General features: G+C 28.2%; 1 protein-coding gene across 1 annotated transcript; it reads left to right on the forward strand.

The window, feature by feature from the left end:
* The first annotated feature begins 1,244 nt into the window (after positions 1–1,244).
* On the forward strand, positions 1,245–18,053 carry LOC107437582 (uncharacterized). The gene is made up of 3 exons (XM_016049638.4): positions 1,245–1,336; positions 14,786–15,132; positions 16,327–18,053. Exons 1-3 carry the CDS (start codon positions 1,334–1,336, stop codon positions 17,861–17,863), a joined length of 1,887 nt encoding a protein of 628 aa, XP_015905124.2. The 5' UTR covers positions 1,245–1,333; the 3' UTR covers positions 17,864–18,053.
* The last annotated feature ends 678 nt before the right edge of the window (positions 18,054–18,731 follow it).

Here is an 18,731-nt window from a genome sequence, read left to right on the forward strand (position 1 = left end):
TCTGCACTGTAATATATTAAAATATTTAAACAAACTTAACTCTTTTTTTCGACATTGACAAATACTACTTAGGAGTACGACTGGAAATTCGATGAAAATACATTGATAAAATTTAAAGAAAATATAATACTTCAGAATAATGTGTGTTAAATTTATGTTAAGAGACTCATTTTCAGGGGACTCTGATGATTTTTTATAATCTTCTGAAAAATGGTGCGTTTGGTATAAATGCGTTAAAACAGTAATAAATACTGCCACCTGACCATAAATGAGAAAAACACATCGCTCACTTACTTGAGTAGGTAGCCACACACAATCTAAAATCAAATGTAAGGTCTTGTAGTTGGTTTGTAGTTTTAATTAAGTTGAAATCACGTGTAACAGCATTTTTTTCCTTATCCTTTATTTACTTTCCTTATCTCTTAATATTTTGCTTGAACACATTAAATGTTCCTAGCATTTAGTTTCATTATCAACAGAATAACTGTAGGACACCTTTTATTTAACGTAAATAAAAAAAACATGAATTAATTTTGGCATCTAAAAATATCTATGTTATTAAAATATGTGTATGTATCACTCATGTGTATCAGTACATTTTCTATTCTTTTTCGTGATACATCATAATGGAATATACGTAACCAAAAATCAATTTTTAAGCAACTAAACATTGATATTCACGCAACCAAACTACGATATTCACACAGTTTCTTCCTTAAATCACTTATTCAATAAAATTGCATGCATCCGGCAAAAATTTACTCTGAAAATATTTCTTTGATTCAAACAATTATATAAAATCAAAAGTTATTTTTGAAATAAAAACCTGAGATCAAGGAATATTAGAACATTAAGTTGCTTTCTCATCTTGATCAGTTATGATTAAATAAAGTTGAATGCATCCTGCAAGTTTACTCGTAAAGTTTTCAAACAAATAAATGAAATTGAAAGTTGTTTTTGAATTTAAAATTTGCGAAACTTCTAAAAGCTTTACAAATGAAGGAATATCGGTTCGTTAAGTTGTACTGGGGATTAACTGACAAATCTGGTAAAACGATAGTGAGGAAGCCTACTAAAGAAACAACTTTCACTATTCCATTGAACCCTAAAGCGTAGAGTCTCTCACGTAGGGGGAAAAAATAAAAATAAAGAATTAAAATCATTAAAAGTAGAAACAAACTAGAAATAAAGAACATGAAGCAGGATCAGTGTAGCATGACCGCGCCCCTTTCACAGTTAACGGGAAAGAGTATAAAAACGCCGCCTCTTTACCGAAGTCGGATCATTTTTGATCAAGTTTGCCTTTCAGTTGGGTTATACCATACTATATTTCATGGTAAGTTAATTGGTTAGATTATTAAATTTAATATTAATTTTATTTAGATTTAATTTTATTTTTAAAATGCATTATTGTACTGACGCAAAATGTTTCAAATTTAAAAAAATATGTATATTTAAAAGTTACTTTTAAAAAATCTTTTAAATCCTTAATTGTTTTAAGAATATCTTGATTGTATTTTATACATTATTGTGTTGATTTAAATGGCTGACAAAAGTCATCAGCAATTAAACTTAGAAAAAATTCTTTTCGTGGAATTATATGATATTTAATAGTAAGTTAATTGATTAGATCAACGGTTTCCAAACATGTTCCGTGGAACTCTAAGGCTCCGAGGAGGAGTTAAGGGGTTCCGAGAGTTTTTTCTTTTCTTTAAGCAGTTTTTTTTAAATATTTTTGATAATGTTTAGATATAAAAAATTATCCATTATTTACTTAGTACTTAAGTTTCTTAGAATAAAAAAAGAAATGGCAATTTTTTTAAAATATATATATAACTTTTCTAATAATATTCTATTAAATAAATTATGATAAACCAACATAATAATTTATAAAACATTGCGCTCTTAAAATAAAAATAAAATAACTAAATCCGTTAACTTAGAATTTCCCAAATAGCAATTTTTAACGTTTATAGCACTTTTTAGTTTTCATTTCAAGGCAATGAAAATTAAATCAACTGTCGGACATTCAACCGTCTTTTAATCGCCAACCATCGAGCATAAAACCTATTTCATTTTAGAATATTAATGTTAAAACGAAGAAAAACTTCGATTCCTTTAACTTAGTTTTTTCAAAATAAGTAGTTTTTTATTGATGATTACGTTCGCAATTGTTTTTATACACTAAAGAATAAAGTTATAAATAAAGTCGTAATAAATAAAGTCGGGACTCTGCCGAAAGAAAGTAGATCATACGGCGTTTCAGGACCAAAAAAAAATTTGAGAACCGCTGGGCTACATTATTAAGTTTAATAATATTTTTTTTGTCAATAAAACATGATTTTAAAAACGATTACTGTGCTGCTTAAACTATGACACACATTGTTTTCAATTTTCAAAAAAATATAAACTGGAACTTAAAAAAAGTGCGCCTCAATAGTTAAAAGTATGAATAATTTTATTGTGATTGTATTCTTTTAAAAATAGATTGTATTGTTATAAACGAGTGACTTCCGTTGTTTCAAAAATTTTCGAAACTTTGAAAGTGAATTGCTTAAGACTATAAAACCCGTAAGAGTTAAATGTATTGATAATTTTATATTTTAATAAATTATTGAGCTTATTTTAGTGAATGATTAAAGTTGTACTTAAATTTAAAATTATTACTAAATTTCAATTCATTGGCAATATCGTGGGCATTTTTTAAAATAGTTAAATTGGTTAGCGTGAAATTGGCTGAAAAGCTCTCCCGAGAGGGCAACAGCTAATTAGAATAATAATGTAGTTAAAAAATATTTCAATTCAAATACAATAAACTTGAAAATTGTTGAAGAGTATAAAAAAAATTAAAGTAGTAAACAATGATTATAGCAATAAACAGTGATAAACAGTGATTTTCAGTAATAAACAATGATTATAGTTTCATAACTATTACTTAATTTTTGCTTTAAAATTATGTTAAGTTTTTTTTAAAATATTTTTCTTTGGAAATTTGAACAGTTTTAATAAGTAGAATTAAAAATATTTTTCAACGAAAACTTTAAATTTTTGAATTACTTCAAGTTAGTTTTATTTTACTCAAATTAACATAAAGTTTCTTTCACTGAAATTTAAAGATATTTGAGTTTCTTTTAGTGCATTTAAGTACTTTAAGTTGTTTTTCAGATCCTCACTAATATAGTTTTGTTTTTTAAAAAATATTTTTAAAGAATTTTTAAGCAATTTTATTTATAAAATGAAATATTTAAATGCTTCTATATATAACAATGTATTAAAAAGTCGAAGGAAAATTAAACAAAATACTATAAAAATAGATGAAATCATGTAACTTGAAAGTTTAATATACTTTTTAAATCCCATTTATTAATTTTAGTAGTTTTATTGTAATTTAAGTATACACAAAATTTCGAAAATATTTACAATGCATATTAGTGTTCTAGAACAAAAATTTAGGAAGGAAAAGTAACACCAGAATCTTTATCTCTATCTTATATTTATATCTCTATTTTATATCTATAACTCTATCTTATATCTCCATCTCTATTTTATATCTCTTTCTCCATTTTATTTATCTCTATTTTACCTATCTATCTTATATCTATAGCATGTTCATATGTGCTATCGTGAAGTATTTTTAGAGTAAAAGCTAACTAGAATTTGTGCTGCGTTTAAAAAACACTAAAACTTCCCACGGTTAGCTTGAAGACAGGAACCGTAATCTATGGTACCTAATACTAGGGACATTTTGTGTTCATTACTATAGCCTATTGCAATACAGTGATATTTTGTGCATAGCTATAGGCAACCTGGATACAGTGTATGATCCCAGCTGATATATCTTAGAAATTTTATTACGTATGCGAAAGAATTGGTGATCATCTTGTTAAAAACAAACATAATTTGTCGTTCATGTGCAGTTGAATTATTTTGAACGTGTTAGTGAATAAATATCACGATACATAGCTGAATAATTATATTTACGCTCATCTCGGCAAATATCTTCTTTCCCACCTGGTTGATCATCCCTATCTCCTCTCAACTATGAAGCAAAAGTATTACCTCGTAAGCTTCCTTAAAATTTGTATATAAATCGTGAAGTTAATAATTTATAATTATTATAGTGTTATAAATGTAATAGTTACACATCAGTTCAATTAAAGTGCGCATCTTCTTTGGATTATCAAAAGAAAATGAAGAAAAAAAAGGTGATAAGTCTTTCGAAAAAAGTTGAAAAGTTTATTGTAAGAAAAATTCTTTTGGGAAATATCTATTGTTGTTATTTCTTTCATTAGCTTTGGCTTCTTACGATTTGTACACTTCATCAATAAACTTTAAAAAAGATAAATAAATATTATTTAAAAAAGAACCTTAGTTACTGCTTACTTAAAGAAAATTTTGTTACATTTTGTTGCTTATAAGATTTAACAGAAAAAAAAATTCAATACAGCTGACTTTTTCTTAAAATTCAAATGTGGATAGTTTAAAATGATATTAATTCCTTTTGAATTTTTGATTTATATTAATATTTTAATCAGTTCCTTAATTTAAAATTTTCCAAGTCTGATTTGCTTTGCAAATAAATTTAAAACAAAAGATTTTATAAGTAACGAAAATTTAAACCAACTTAAGCAAATGGTTTTCATAAAATTTTTTTAATGGATAAATATAGTATGAGTGCAGAAGAAGTGTCCCTGTTTGCAGTGTGTCTATGAATTTATAATTTATTATAATACTATCCATCTTGTAAATCTTTGTTAAAAATAAGTAACTTTAATGTAATTTTAATTCTTATTAAATCTTTTTCCTATATAAAACTCAGTGTAAAAGTATTGATTATTATTTGTTAATCAATACATATTTTTGTTAAGTCGAGCTTCCAATGCTGGAACTGTTTCTTCCTCCCATCAGGATTCAGATTATCAAGAGTCCACTACGTTTTAAATATTTTTTGTTTTAAATTTCTAAAAAAAATATGTACTACTACAGCCTTCTTTTAATTATTTGATAATTTTCATTATAGAATAATTTTAATCATTAAATTCCTAAAAAAATTTCTAATTTGTTTGAAGGTTATCACAATTTTTATCTTAGTTACACTGTTAGGATTTTCATTCTAAAATTAAGGTAACATAACCGGCAGAAGTCTGTTTATCCCATTAGTCGTAAGTTTATGGTAAAGAACATTTTTTACCTTTACGGTTCTGAAACCGCTTACAACTTGCCTGGTTAAAAAAACCATGAACATAAAACTTTACTTTTTTTAAATATTTACAACTAACATGATTTTAAAACTGTAGAAAAGTAATTTAACTGGACAATGGAGCTCTGCTTCCAGTTGGGTAAAGGGTATTGGAGTTAGGTCGTGGTTCACTATTTTTTCATCAAATTAACCATGGAATGTGTTTTAATTAGTTTATCTGGTTGTTTCACCTTTGGTAAGAGATGGGAAGAACTAAACATTTTTGTGTTAAACAGCTTTTTGGTGCTGCCATCTATGCGTGAATGTTGTATTAACGTGTGTAGTGGAAATATAGTGGTGTCAATGCTGGGACTTGAACCCTCTATCGGTTGGACAAAAGAGTCAACTAAGTGGCTTCATTAGGTGGGCTTAGTTGGTGCGATAAAATTTAGGTTGTTAAACCATATTAGGTGAAAACAGTTAATAAATGGTTTTTCTTACAGTTAACAGTTTGAATACTTTAACTGATATTGATGGTTATTCGGCAGTTCGGTGTGAATAAGGTAAAATAACAATTAAATAAACTGTTATTTAACCATTTTCTCCAAGAAATTTCTAACAGTGTAAAAATCGAAACATGTGTGATGGTTAAAAGTTTTTTTTAAAGACATCTATGTTTATTTTTAAAAACTATACCGAGATACGTGATTATGATTCTTATTGACATATATCTAAAGGTTCCGTGATGATATCCTATCTTAGAAATAGCCGCGAGCACCAAATGGACGTGCTTTGAACTCATTATTAACTTTTCAACCGCTAGTCCAGATATCATTGTTCGTTAATGTATCCTTTTTTTCTTTTGGTTTTGAGAAAAACTTATTAAGCCTTTTTACGTTTTGATCAAATCGAATCATCAAAGAACACTAAATATCTTATTGTTGTTACGGTATAGTTTAAAACGTTCTTTTCTTCCTTTTTACTAAAGAATTAGTTTATAGAAAGTTAAATTTCCTTTTTTATAGTTTCGATTAGTACGAAGCTGTAAACTTTGTTCCTTAAAGAAATTTATGCCAAAAAATTTAACGTTTTAATTTAAAAAATAAAGTTGTTTTCCTACTTTGAATAACTAAAATAAACGCAATCATTAAGACGTCTATAAGGAAAACTCACCAGTTTGTCTCTAAATTTGTATGAATGGTTTTTAATTCAATATTAATTATACAACGATATTGAATGGTTTATTTTTAACTAAAACATTACAGATAAGTATTTTCCAATCAGGATCAATTATTTCTGATACAATGTAATGAAGATGCGCTTTCATCAGTAAAACATGTTAATTCATATACAGTATAAAAATTCAATAAATTATTGTACGTATCATAATTAATTAATTTTTTTTATTAAAATTACAATTATTTATTATTAACTTTTTGTGTTAGTATTTTTCAATGTTTAAAAATAAGCACATTTTATTTTAAAACATGATTTTACAATTTGAGTATTTTACTTTTTATGTTTACAAAACTTTGGTATTTATATAAAAACTATAGGGTAAATTTAGTGATTATCGGTAGATTTATTTAAATAGAAGTTTTAAATATTCAATAATGTAAGGTTCTTTGGATTATAAAAATTTAATTAACTAAAAGAAATATGTTTTAAACACAGCGTTGCTTAAAAGAGACACTTATTTCTTACCTTATTGTATTAGTCATTGATAATAATTTATTTACTGATTTATAAAAATAATAATTAAAATAAAGTGTTTTACTTAATTTAATTTAAAACCTCAAAAATTAACTTTTCCGATGTATCATGGTATTTTTTTTTTCATTAAAGATTAAAATCTATCAAAACTTCAGATTTAAATTTAGAAAAAATATTAAAAGCAAATTAAGTTATTAAAAGTATTAAAAGTTTGAAATTGTCAAGGGGAAGAATTTTAGCGACAAACCGAAAAAAATTTTAAAAAGTTTTTAACTCTTTTTTTTAAAAATTTTGTAAGTAACAAAAGATTTTAGTTTTACTAGAAACTAGTATTGTATTAAACAGAGACAAAATTCTGATAAAATTACAGTATCGTATGGTAACGGCATTTCTGGTAAAAGAAAAATAATTCCTGTGAGTAATATGAGATATTTAAACCATTTATTCGTGACCCACTCATATGGCAACGATTTAACAAACATTCTAGTTTTCAAAATTATAATTTTACCACACATTTAGTAAAAAATGCAAAAATGAAAAGTTAATTTAATCGAATAAATTGTTTTAATATCGTTCTCTCTGGTATTATGATAAAATTACCAAATTTTACCACGTTTACAAAATTTTATCGCCTATTATATATCCATATTATGTTTTTAATTTTACCAAAATCATTACCAAAGTGTTTTGGTATCAATTACCGTTTTTTTTTTGGTGTTCCCATAGAGCCAGAAACATGGTAAGAGTTATCATTTTCTGGAAGTTTTGAACATAGTATTTTCTCAGTGTAACAATAAATTCGCAAACATAATTTTCAAAATTAAACATTATAACAATTTTCAATAAATAATACTAGACAGTAAAAATACTTCATATTTATTATTTCATTGCACTGTGCAGTAGTTTACTTTTAACTGCAACATCTTAAATCGATTCCTTTTAAAATATATATATGAATAGTGATGCGTATATATATGAAAATGATACGATACGCATCTGCCCAAAGAATAAAGAATCGATGAATTAACTTTCACCGGAAAATTACACAATACGAAAGGGTGAAACACATAAAAAAAATAGCGATAGATAGCATCTCTCGAACTATATATAATGTAAGCATCATGGCGAGTATTGTTTGCTTCTAATCTGGGTCATAAAAAAAGGGAAATTCCTTAAGGTTACTTTATACAATGTCACGAAATACTTAACTGAAGAAAGCTATTAAGAGATAAAAAAAAACATAGAGAATAGAGTCTGCAACTCATTTTATGTAATACGCAAGATGTTCTTTTGCTACTTAAGGTTTCATAAATTCAAAAGAGGAAATATATTTTTTTCTTCAAATATTCGAAGATGGTTTTTTGAACAGGAATAAGGAAAATATCAATTAAGAATAGCGGTTTTTCCTCTTGTTCTGAGGTGAAAGTATTGTAAAAAGTAACACTTTGCATGAATAATAATTATATACTTTCACCAAATAAAAAAGAATTATTTCTCTTGTAGATGCTTTTTTTATTAACACTCCAGCTTTCGGTTTCATAACCTCGATAAAAATGGGATAGTCTAATTAAAATTGAACTCCATCGATAACTGTATTGCTTTCGAGGATCAGTGAGGTTTCGGCTTTGTAATTGTTTTTGCTTTGAATTGTTAATTTTTTACTACTACTGTTTAATTTTAATTTGTGAAATGAAATTTCGTAGAACGAAGTTTTCAATGCAATTCTTGTATAAACTAAATCTATAATCTATAATATTGTATAAACTAATGACTTTATTTATAAACTAAATCTAGCTAATAAAGCAATTCAATAATATAACAACTTCTGTAAATGAAATGAGTTCATAAATCAAATATACGCGTAGCATTTATATTGAGAAGAATTTGAACTAAGCTTATCTGAGAAGGAGCGGATGGAAGTTAGACATAGTAAAATTATTTATTACAATTTACAGAGACTACCGACAGGCCTGTGTAGGGGGCAGGGAACTGTCCTTGCATTAGAAAGGTTCTGGTTTCGAATCCCGGGCAAGGCAGGGATGTTTTTTCCTTCTCTGCACTATCTGTCCTCACTGTGGGAGCGACGTTGGCCCACCTAATATGGTGCCCTGAAAGAGATATGTATCGCCCTTTATATGCCTGAATTGACGGATGTTAACACTAGTGAACATTGGGAAAAAAATTACAGAGACTTCAAAATTAAAATGCAAATATTCTTATTATACAACTAAAAACATACATACATATTTGAAATGACACAGTTAGTTTCTGGCAACATTGAAGACAGCTGCAAGCTATTGCCAACTCGTTAATGATTGTAAAGAATTACAGACGAAATCAAAACGTTCTGATATGGGAGTTTTCGGAAACAAAAATATTTAATGTATGGTGTAAAGGTGAGTGATCTTGGATTTCAAAGGGATCTTGGTGTAAACTTTTAGCCTTGTCGGTGTTTAAAGATTTCATACACGCTTTTAACTGTACATGAAAGCTCGATTTGATGTTAGCTTGAAGAAAAATTGTTCCGTCCCAGAACTTTTAGGATTGTTTAGCATCAAATTTGGAAAAATATTAAACCAAAGGTTTTTACAGTGCGAATGACAATTCAATTACTAAATGAAACTATATTTTCTGCAAAAATTTTAAGCTTAACCTTTAAAATATCAACTAATTGAAAGAAACAAACAGGATACTTATGTTTCTATTATTGTTCCAATATATAGCACATCCGTGAAAAACAATTTGAGATGTAAATAAGGGCAGAACTTATGTTTCGTGTTGTAGGAGGCTGTAAGTACAACACAACTCAGTGTTGATGATTACTAAAAGAAATTTGACTTATTTTTTTTATGTAAAACCTACTTTAACAGTGCAGCAGCATTTAAAATACCAATATGATTCCACCCAGGTGGAAGTGATTGACCTATTTTGAAAGTTACGACACAATGAAGATCCGATTTCGGAGCTTTCATATCCTATTTCGGTTTTCGGCTAAATTTGGATTCTTAGATGAATGTGTTTTTTTCTCGTGATCAGGAGAATTTTGTAAGTGCTGTAAATTTTAGGTTTATTATAGGATTTTGCGTTTTGTCATAAGAATGAGAATCTATTTATGTAAAAATAACCTTAAATAATAACCATTTTCGAATAGTTTATTGTATAAAAAATCATTAAATATTTGCATGACTTTGCTGTCAATTAATGCGCAATATTTTTTATCCTCGACTGTGTTTTAGTAAAATTCCATAAAATTTTGAATTATCTATCTCTTTATAATAATAAAATTATAGCACATTACATTTTGACTTCACTATGTATATTTCAAATATATACACTGAAAAAAATTCGGGATCAAATTACGATAAAAAGTACCACTGGCACACTGAGTGCAAAATCCATAGATTTAATTTTACCGTACAATACCTTTTTACTGAAAATTTTTATACCTTAGTTTTTTCAGCAATATTTATTTATTTAAAATGAATGATTTATTGATTTTGCAGTAAATATTGCCATAAAAGGTACAGTTTGTGACATTTTTTGTTCTGTTAAATTTTATGTTAAAAAGTATCGAAGCTCAGTGTGACAGCATTTCCTTATAATGTAACATTTATCAAATAACGTAATATTTATAAAGTCAAGTTTATTAAATAAAACAATTTATTATTTAAGTAGTTTAAAGACGAATGTATCTTAAAATTGGAAAAAAACTATATATCATCCGATTGAAAGGAAGATAAATACTCAAAAATTGCTTCCATAAAAAATAGCATTAAACAAGTCAACAATTTCTGAGATATTTGCGACGTTATTTTATATTTTCCTTAAACATGGAAATTTTAAAATGAGTACTTCTTACACTAGAAAGCATTTTCAACATCTATTTTTATTTAAACCCGAAAGCTGTAATCCGTTTATTTTCGTATATAATGAAAAATCAATCTTTAATCTTGCATTAAAAATGTTCAACAAACGCTTGTTTTATTTTATTATTAGACAAGTAGCAGAAAAGTATAAAATGACTTATATCTACTTTCCCTTTCATTTTTGTAAATCAAATCATTATATCCCTATTTATAATCTTAAACACAATTTTGATCTCCTCAAATAATGCTCTTAAAACCTCATATTAAGAAACATTATAAGCTTTTCTAGTTCTTATTCCTTTATAAAAAAATAAACAGGTCATATTTTCATAAATGCAGTGAATGCAACAAGTTTATTACTCATTTTTTTAGCGATTCTAAGAAGCTAATATTTTTGCTTATGCATAAGTTTCATATTTGTAAGTTAATTGAACTCGAAGAAGAAAAATATGTTTTTAAATATTGTTTTATTTAAATAATTTTCTTAATTTCATATGAATTGTTGATTAAAGGTAAATTATCAAACTATTACATCTCTTTTAAAGAAGCAAAACATTAAAATTGTAACATTCATCGTTATTATCGATACATTTGTTATTTTTTTCCTTACTTGGCATTTATTTTTGTCTGAGTATTCATGTTTATGACCTAATTTAATTTAATTGTTATTACCAACTTGAAAGCACTTTCAATTCAGAATTACTCAAATAAAATTGAAAAAAAAATTAAAAAACTTAATAAATCATGCAAAAAATGTTTACAATATTAGTTATTGAATTTTAGCTTCAGAAATTGTTAATAATACATTGATTAATCCTTAATACCTGTTATTTTCGCAATTATGTACATAAGAATTTGTCATTCTCTTTATAGAATAAACCAATTTTATAGAAATGTTAAGAATATTTTTTCTAGAATAAGTAATATGGCTAAAATAATAATTCTTTTTCAATATTATGGAAATATATTTAGCATTTATTCTTTTAAAAAAATTCCGGTCCAGATTAAGAATAGCATGTGCTTTATATTTTTTACCGTTCAATTTCAAAGAATAAATAAAATCATTTGATTCAAAGGAATTTGTAGCTATAAAATAAGTAGTAAGAACTATTATTATTATTAGGTTATAATGCTCTTTTTCAATGTAAATTAGCTAAAACTTTAATATATTTTTTCGTATTTTTCACCGTTTTGCACCTTTAATTTTTATATATAATTTAGCCTTTAATATAAAATTTAATACTGAATATTTCTAGGGCTGCAAATCGTAAAAAGTATACAATTAAAATTTGATATTAGTTACGAATTCAACTCCATTTTATTACAAAACAAGTAATTTTAAATTGATTATAATTCCAGACTTCATCCAAGCTGATTTATAGTTTTTGAAAATAAATTAATTGCAACAATATTTTTAATAAAAAAATCTTATGAAAAAAAGACAATAAAACCTACAGTAAGTTATTTACAGATAAAGTAATTTTTTACAATTTAAAGCGTCTTTTTCTCGGAATGACCGCATTAGATTTTCTTTTAATAAAATCTCATTTAAATAAATCCAATAACTTTGCATTAAATGTTTTTGAATTTTATTCGTTTGATAAAAATATCAGTTTACAATTTTCTTCTTCTAAGTGTGTCTTTGAAAACGATTGAAACATAAAAAATACCATATGTTTAAAAACATGCATAATTAAAAGTAGAGTTTTTCCTTATTCATTAATATGAACATAGTTTTGCAAAATATACTTGAATAAATGTATTATTGGTTAACATTACGATATATGAATGTGTCACAGTTTTGTTTAATGTTGAAATGCATTGAAAATTGTGGCACGTACATAATAGTGCAAATGAGGTACAGAATAAGTTCACTGTAAAAAATTCCTTTCCCACTGGAATAAATTCCTTTTGCAATAAAATTTATTTTTACAATAAAATAGTATACCGCAATTTTGAACAGTAATATTTATTTCATTCGATTGATACAGGGATTTAACGGTAACTATTTCCGTAAAAATTACGGTTCATCAGATTTTTTGTTTCGTAACATGTTCCGGTAGAAATGGATTATATGATTAAAGTATGATGAAAAGTACCGTTAAAAAATACAGGTAATCTGAGTGCCGGTACTATTTAGCGTAATTTGATCTGGAATTTTTTACAGTGTGCTGGATAAAAACAATTGCGAATAAAATAGGGCAGAATTAATATTAAAAGTAATTAAAATAAAATTAGTATGAAATTTGATTACTTTATTATGCAATAGGAAAAGTAAACGATGTCTTTTACCTTTGAATCTGCATTTTTGTTAATTGATTTTACAGATGACTGATCTCGGAAACTCTTTTCCTAAGCGCGTGAATCGGAAATTAATTTAATTTTAGTTGAGAGCGAGATTGAAATGAATGAATTGCATCAATGATTAATGTAAAAGTTTTTCCTTCACTCATTTCCACAAGTTCTTAATAAGTTTGATGTGTCCCTAAAAATCTAAATTTGTATCAAAATATAAATATTAAATAAATTTATGTTATTAAGGATAGCTCAAATTTTTTTTTTCTTTTTTAATTAATAAATGAATAAAATGAATTTGAAATGTAATCACCAGTTTCTCACATTATACATAAAGGAATTTTGATGAATTTTCTATGTTTGCAGAGTAGATGGAAAATATTTTGTGGAATAATATCATATAGTTATTTTCATATTAAAAATTACTTATATTACTAGCTCATGACATCTCCGATATTTTGTAAATATTACAAGATTTTACAATGGATTTCTATTTTATTAAATTAGATTTAAATTGAATAAGATATTACAATGGATCTCTATTTGTGGTAAAACTAAAAATTAAGACCAAAATTTTACAGCACACTCAGAAAAAGCTAAGAGAAAAACTTTTTCGGAGATTTTAGTCATTTAAAATTTCTCAAATATTTTCAACTAAGAAAGCTGAACACCGTGAAACTGCTACTGCAACCATATTATCGTATTTGAATCATGATTGTTAAATCAATTCGAACCAATTTCATAATAATTACAATGCCATGTATAATAACTTAAAATAGAAAATTTTAGAAAATTTGGATATGGCATTATGATAACTCATTATTTTTTTTAATGATTTATTATTCGAAACATAAATTTTAGAATATTATTACGTTAATTTTTGAACGATAGTCTTCTCGTTCATTCAAACTTCAAACTTTTTTGCTGCAACTACCTTTAACGTATTGAGCTTTTTTCGGTAAAGATATTTAGAAACACTCATTGAGATTGGAATATGTTTTTAAAGGAAACAAGATATGAGTTTAAGTTTCCAAACTAATTCAATGTCATCCAGATATTTTCACTTTAAGTGAAAGTAGTTCATGTGCAAGAAGTGGCTTTCTTTTTTGCAAGAACATGTAAGAGAATATGAGTTTTGCTTAATGGAAAATATCTGGATTGCACTTAAGTAATGCGACAGGTGACTCATATATTTTTAATACCAAGTTAAAATAGCAAAAAGAACTAAAACTTTTTAAGAAAAATTTCATTGTATTTTTTTATTCAATGGAGAAAATTAAAGAAAATAGTTAAAACAAATTTTTGAATATTATTTTAAAAGTTCTTAGATATAATAATCATACAAGCATTATTGAAAATACGATGATCATATTTTGCTTTATATTAATTTTTTAGTACAGATTGAAATTTTGATGAAATGTTCGATTTAACATGAGCAATATTAAAAATATTTCAGAATTGTAGATATTTTCAATAATGTTCAGAAAAGCTGCCAGCATTTAAGATTCTCAATCATTCGATTTTGCAAAAGAATAATTTTTTGTTTGAAATCTTTTTATGTATCTTTATCATTATTGAGTAAAAATTGTACCATCAGGCAAAATTACGAATACTAATCAAGTATTTTCAAAATAAAAAAATTGTACATTTAAGGAAAAATTTTACTCAATTTTTCTGTTTTCTAATTGCTGATAAATCTTTCAAACTAACAGCTTTGTACTTAACATTATAGAAACTTTTTGTGATATTGGCTGCATGCACCTTTTTGGTGTCAGCCGAACTGAAAAAAGATGAAAAGGAAAGTGTTGCTGAAAAGAAAACATCGGGTGATCTAGACACTGAAGAAGCTAGACCATATGATAGCTACTCAGCTCCTCCACCACCACCTCCAGCCCCTGCGAAAGCTGAATACGGATTAATACACGACTACCCTTCAAATGGTTATGGCAAACTTGGAGACGAATCGTCCAGCGATGCAGGAGGATACAGAAAAGGAGTAGAACCCTCCTCTGGATACCAGTCCGGATATGGAGGAGGATACGATAATCGAGGACCCCTCTTGCCCCCCAGAGGACAAAGGTAAGCCGAAAAATATTGTTAGAGAGATTTTGCAGTTTTAAGTAGCATCCTGCATGTTCAAAGTCTGAAGAGGACTTGAAAAGCATTGTTCCAACTTCGCTTTGTAGAATTTACGTACGAAAGTGTGTGAGATGCTACGCGAAGGTGCAGAATATTTCCATTTAGATCAATATTCTATTCAGGAAGTAGATCCAGGAGAATATATCGTCTGTAAATGAGCATTAATTTTTATGTTATCGACGTTACACAATTAAATTCGGTCATTAAAATACTTTCATTTATTTAGGTAGTAATTTAATTAGAATTCTTTTATGGATAATTATAATATCAACAACTATATATAATCAACAACTATGTTCTGGGTATCAATGTTTGGATAATAAATCTATATAACAGCAGTTAAAAAATATCAGCTACGAATATTTTTTCTAAATTTAAAAGATAGAAAGAGTTAAAATAGATAGTTTTATTTAATCTTGTCTGAATAAAAATGTATAATTACATAATTATTTACAAAAAATAAATAAGAAGAATTATAATTATATAAAGATTTATTTTAAGCAAAAATTAATGTGATATGTTTAAGTGTTTCAATGAACATGGTGTGAGAGTTTAGAAATAAAAAAAAATGCTTGGTTTGTCATAAAATTTAATTGTTGATAAACTTTTCCTAAAAATTTCAATTCGGTAAGCTCAGTAATTTTTTTCTAATACTAAATTTTAGAAACGAGGAATACTAATATTGTTACAGATGAAAATGATGCTTTAAAGTTTATAAGTCGTGAACAGTTCACGTAGATAGATATGCCATAGGTTTTTTTTTGAAAGTTGCTTCACCTATTAGAGTATTTCTTTTCAAATAAATAAGTTGTAAAAATTTCAAAGGCTATTCTTTGCTTAACCCTAAATTGAAATGCCTTTTCGATGTATTGCTATATATATATATATATATAGTAAAGTATGTATGTTGTACAAGATGATTTTGAAAAGTAACTAAGCTGGTGAAATATTCTGGTGAGCCATTTGTGGGCAAGTTGGGTAGTGGAAGTAAGGGTTCACAAGTCACCACTGGGGATTGAATCTCAGTTTTTCACTNTATTTATATATATATATGGGGGAGCATATATTTTATATAATTTTATTTTACATACATATTTTGAAACGATTCACTATAGAAATACTTGTTTATTTCAGTGGGGCATCTAGTCCTTACAGTGGTTCTTACTCACCATCTTCGGGTGGATATGGAGCACCACCACCATCTAGCAGTTATTCTCAACCATCAAGTGGGTATGGAGCACCACCGCCATCTAGTAGCTATTCTCAACCATCAAGTGGATATGGAGCACCACCACCTAGTAGCTATTCTCAGCCGTCAAGTGGATATGGTGCACCACCGCCACCACCTAGTAGCTACTCCCAGCATTCTAGTGGATATGGAGCTCCACCACCCCCAAGCAGTTACTCATCTAGTTCATATTCAAAGCCTGCTACTAACTATGGAAGTGGTCACCACAGTCCCTCATCTTCTTTATCAAGTGGATATCCTAAACCTGTAAGTGGTTATGGAAGTGCTCCTAAACACCCAAGCTCTTACTCTCAACCATCACCCATTGGAGGGCATAGATACTCTAAGCCCCAAACAAGTAGCTATGGTAGCTCATACAATCCGGCTCCTATTAGCAGTTATGGTTCCTCTGGATATTCTAAACCCCTATCTTCACATCAAGCTCATAAACCTTATAGCGGGTATTCCTCTTCAAACAGTGGTTATGCACCCCCACCATCACATAGTGGTTATGCTCCACCAGCTTCTGGAAGTGGATATTCTGCCCCTGTTCATAGTTCCTATTCTGCTCCTGCTTCATCAAGTGGATACGCACCATCAGGCGGATATGCTCCTTCAAGCCATAGTGGATATGCCCCTCCTCCTCCCGCTCCAAGTCGATACTCTCAACCAGCTCCTAGCCCATATCGGCCAGCAGCACCAAGTTCTTCATCATCCAGCGCATATGCTCCAAAAGTACCAAGCAGTTATGCATCGTCTTCCCACAGTGGATATGCTCCATCAGCCCACAGTGGGTATGCTCCATCCGCCCACAGTGGATATGCCCCGTCATCTCAGAGTGGATATGCACCATCGTCTCAGAGTGGATATGCTCCATCGTCTCAGAGTGGATATGCTCCATCGTCTCAGAGTGGATATGCTTCGTCCTCTCAGAGTGGATATGCTCCTTCTTCCCATAGTGGGTACGGTCCTGCTCCTTCTTATACAGGACATTCAAGCTCAAGTGCTTACAGTTCAAGACAACAATCAAGTTACGCTTCACCAAACAAATATTCATCCAGCAGTTATTCTTCCCCACAGCACCACCGTGGGTATGTTGCCCCTTCAGCACCTGCAAGTTATGGAGCCATAAGGCAATCAGGTTCTAACAGCTACGCTTCGAGTGCTCAAGCACCTAAACAATATGGAAATTCATATGGCACAGTTACCAAAAAAGAATATAGTAAAACCATAGAAACATATGGGAGCAGCTCAGACCCACACGGTTCCTTGGGGCCTTCTTCGGGATTATACGGAACTGGATTGGCACGAAGAGCATTACACGATGATCAAAGCAGTTTACTGGGAGGAATTAGCTATGGAAAAACTTATGATATAGCTCGTGGAGATAAGCCTCAGTCCTACAGAGAAGATCAGTCGATTTATGGTTCTAATTTGTACTGATTTTAATGTGATTTGGTCTTTTTTTTGTTAATTTATGCATTGGGTTCATGCGTTTGTACTTTATAAACTTGTTGTAAGACAAGTATTTGTTATATTTGTTTATAGTTTGAAACTGTTTTGTTATAACTTGTTATATTTTACATATTTTATAACCAAAGAATAAAATTTTCATGGATATTTCCAGAGCAAAGTTTTGATTCAATTTAATTTCATGAACATGCCAAAAAAATTTAGAATGGTACTACGTAAGTCATTCTTAGGTTTTCCATTCACGTTTATGTTTTTCTTGTCGCGCGTTTTTCTGTTCGCTCTGACTTAATACTCATAGAACGAAATTAGGCAATTTAAACTAATAACCGGCATAATAAATACTTATTGCAACCTTTTTGAGAGCTGATAAATCAACCTTTAGTTTGCCATTCACAAATATCTGATTATTAGTGTAATTTAACAAAAAATGAAAGCATATGAAACGATTCGTTAAAAAAAGTTTAATAAAAGATCAATTAAAGTTTTAGGTGTAAAATACTGAGTTAAATATATTTGACAAAAAAAGCTCTTTTAAAGAAAACAAAATCGAGCATTAATGGAGTACAAAGAAAGGAGAAATAAAGGGCAAAAAAAAGAAAAACCAATGATTACAAATGAAAATTTGACACAACCGTTTTGGTGGTATAAACACATACGAGTTTCAAGATAGACCTATTTTAATTGTACAGCTTAGAGCTAATAATGATACCAGCTTTTAATACCCTTACAGCTACAGATCATTTTATTATTCATTAAGCTCATTACGATGTTTCTATATTATCATTAGAGGTATCAACCACTTGATCGTTCTAACCAGACTTTTTTCGCAATAACAAGA

This window comes from Parasteatoda tepidariorum, chromosome 4 (genome assembly GCF_043381705.1).
Source record: "Parasteatoda tepidariorum isolate YZ-2023 chromosome 4, CAS_Ptep_4.0, whole genome shotgun sequence".
Taxonomy (NCBI): Eukaryota; Metazoa; Arthropoda; class Arachnida; order Araneae; family Theridiidae; genus Parasteatoda; species Parasteatoda tepidariorum.

Bases quoted from the DNA above. Each gene is read 5' to 3' on its own strand.
- LOC107437582 (XM_016049638.4), top strand. The intron at 15,133-16,326 runs GTAAGCCGAAAA...TGTTTATTTCAG, and splicing joins TTGCCCCCCAGAGGACAAAG to TGGGGCATCTAGTCCTTACA.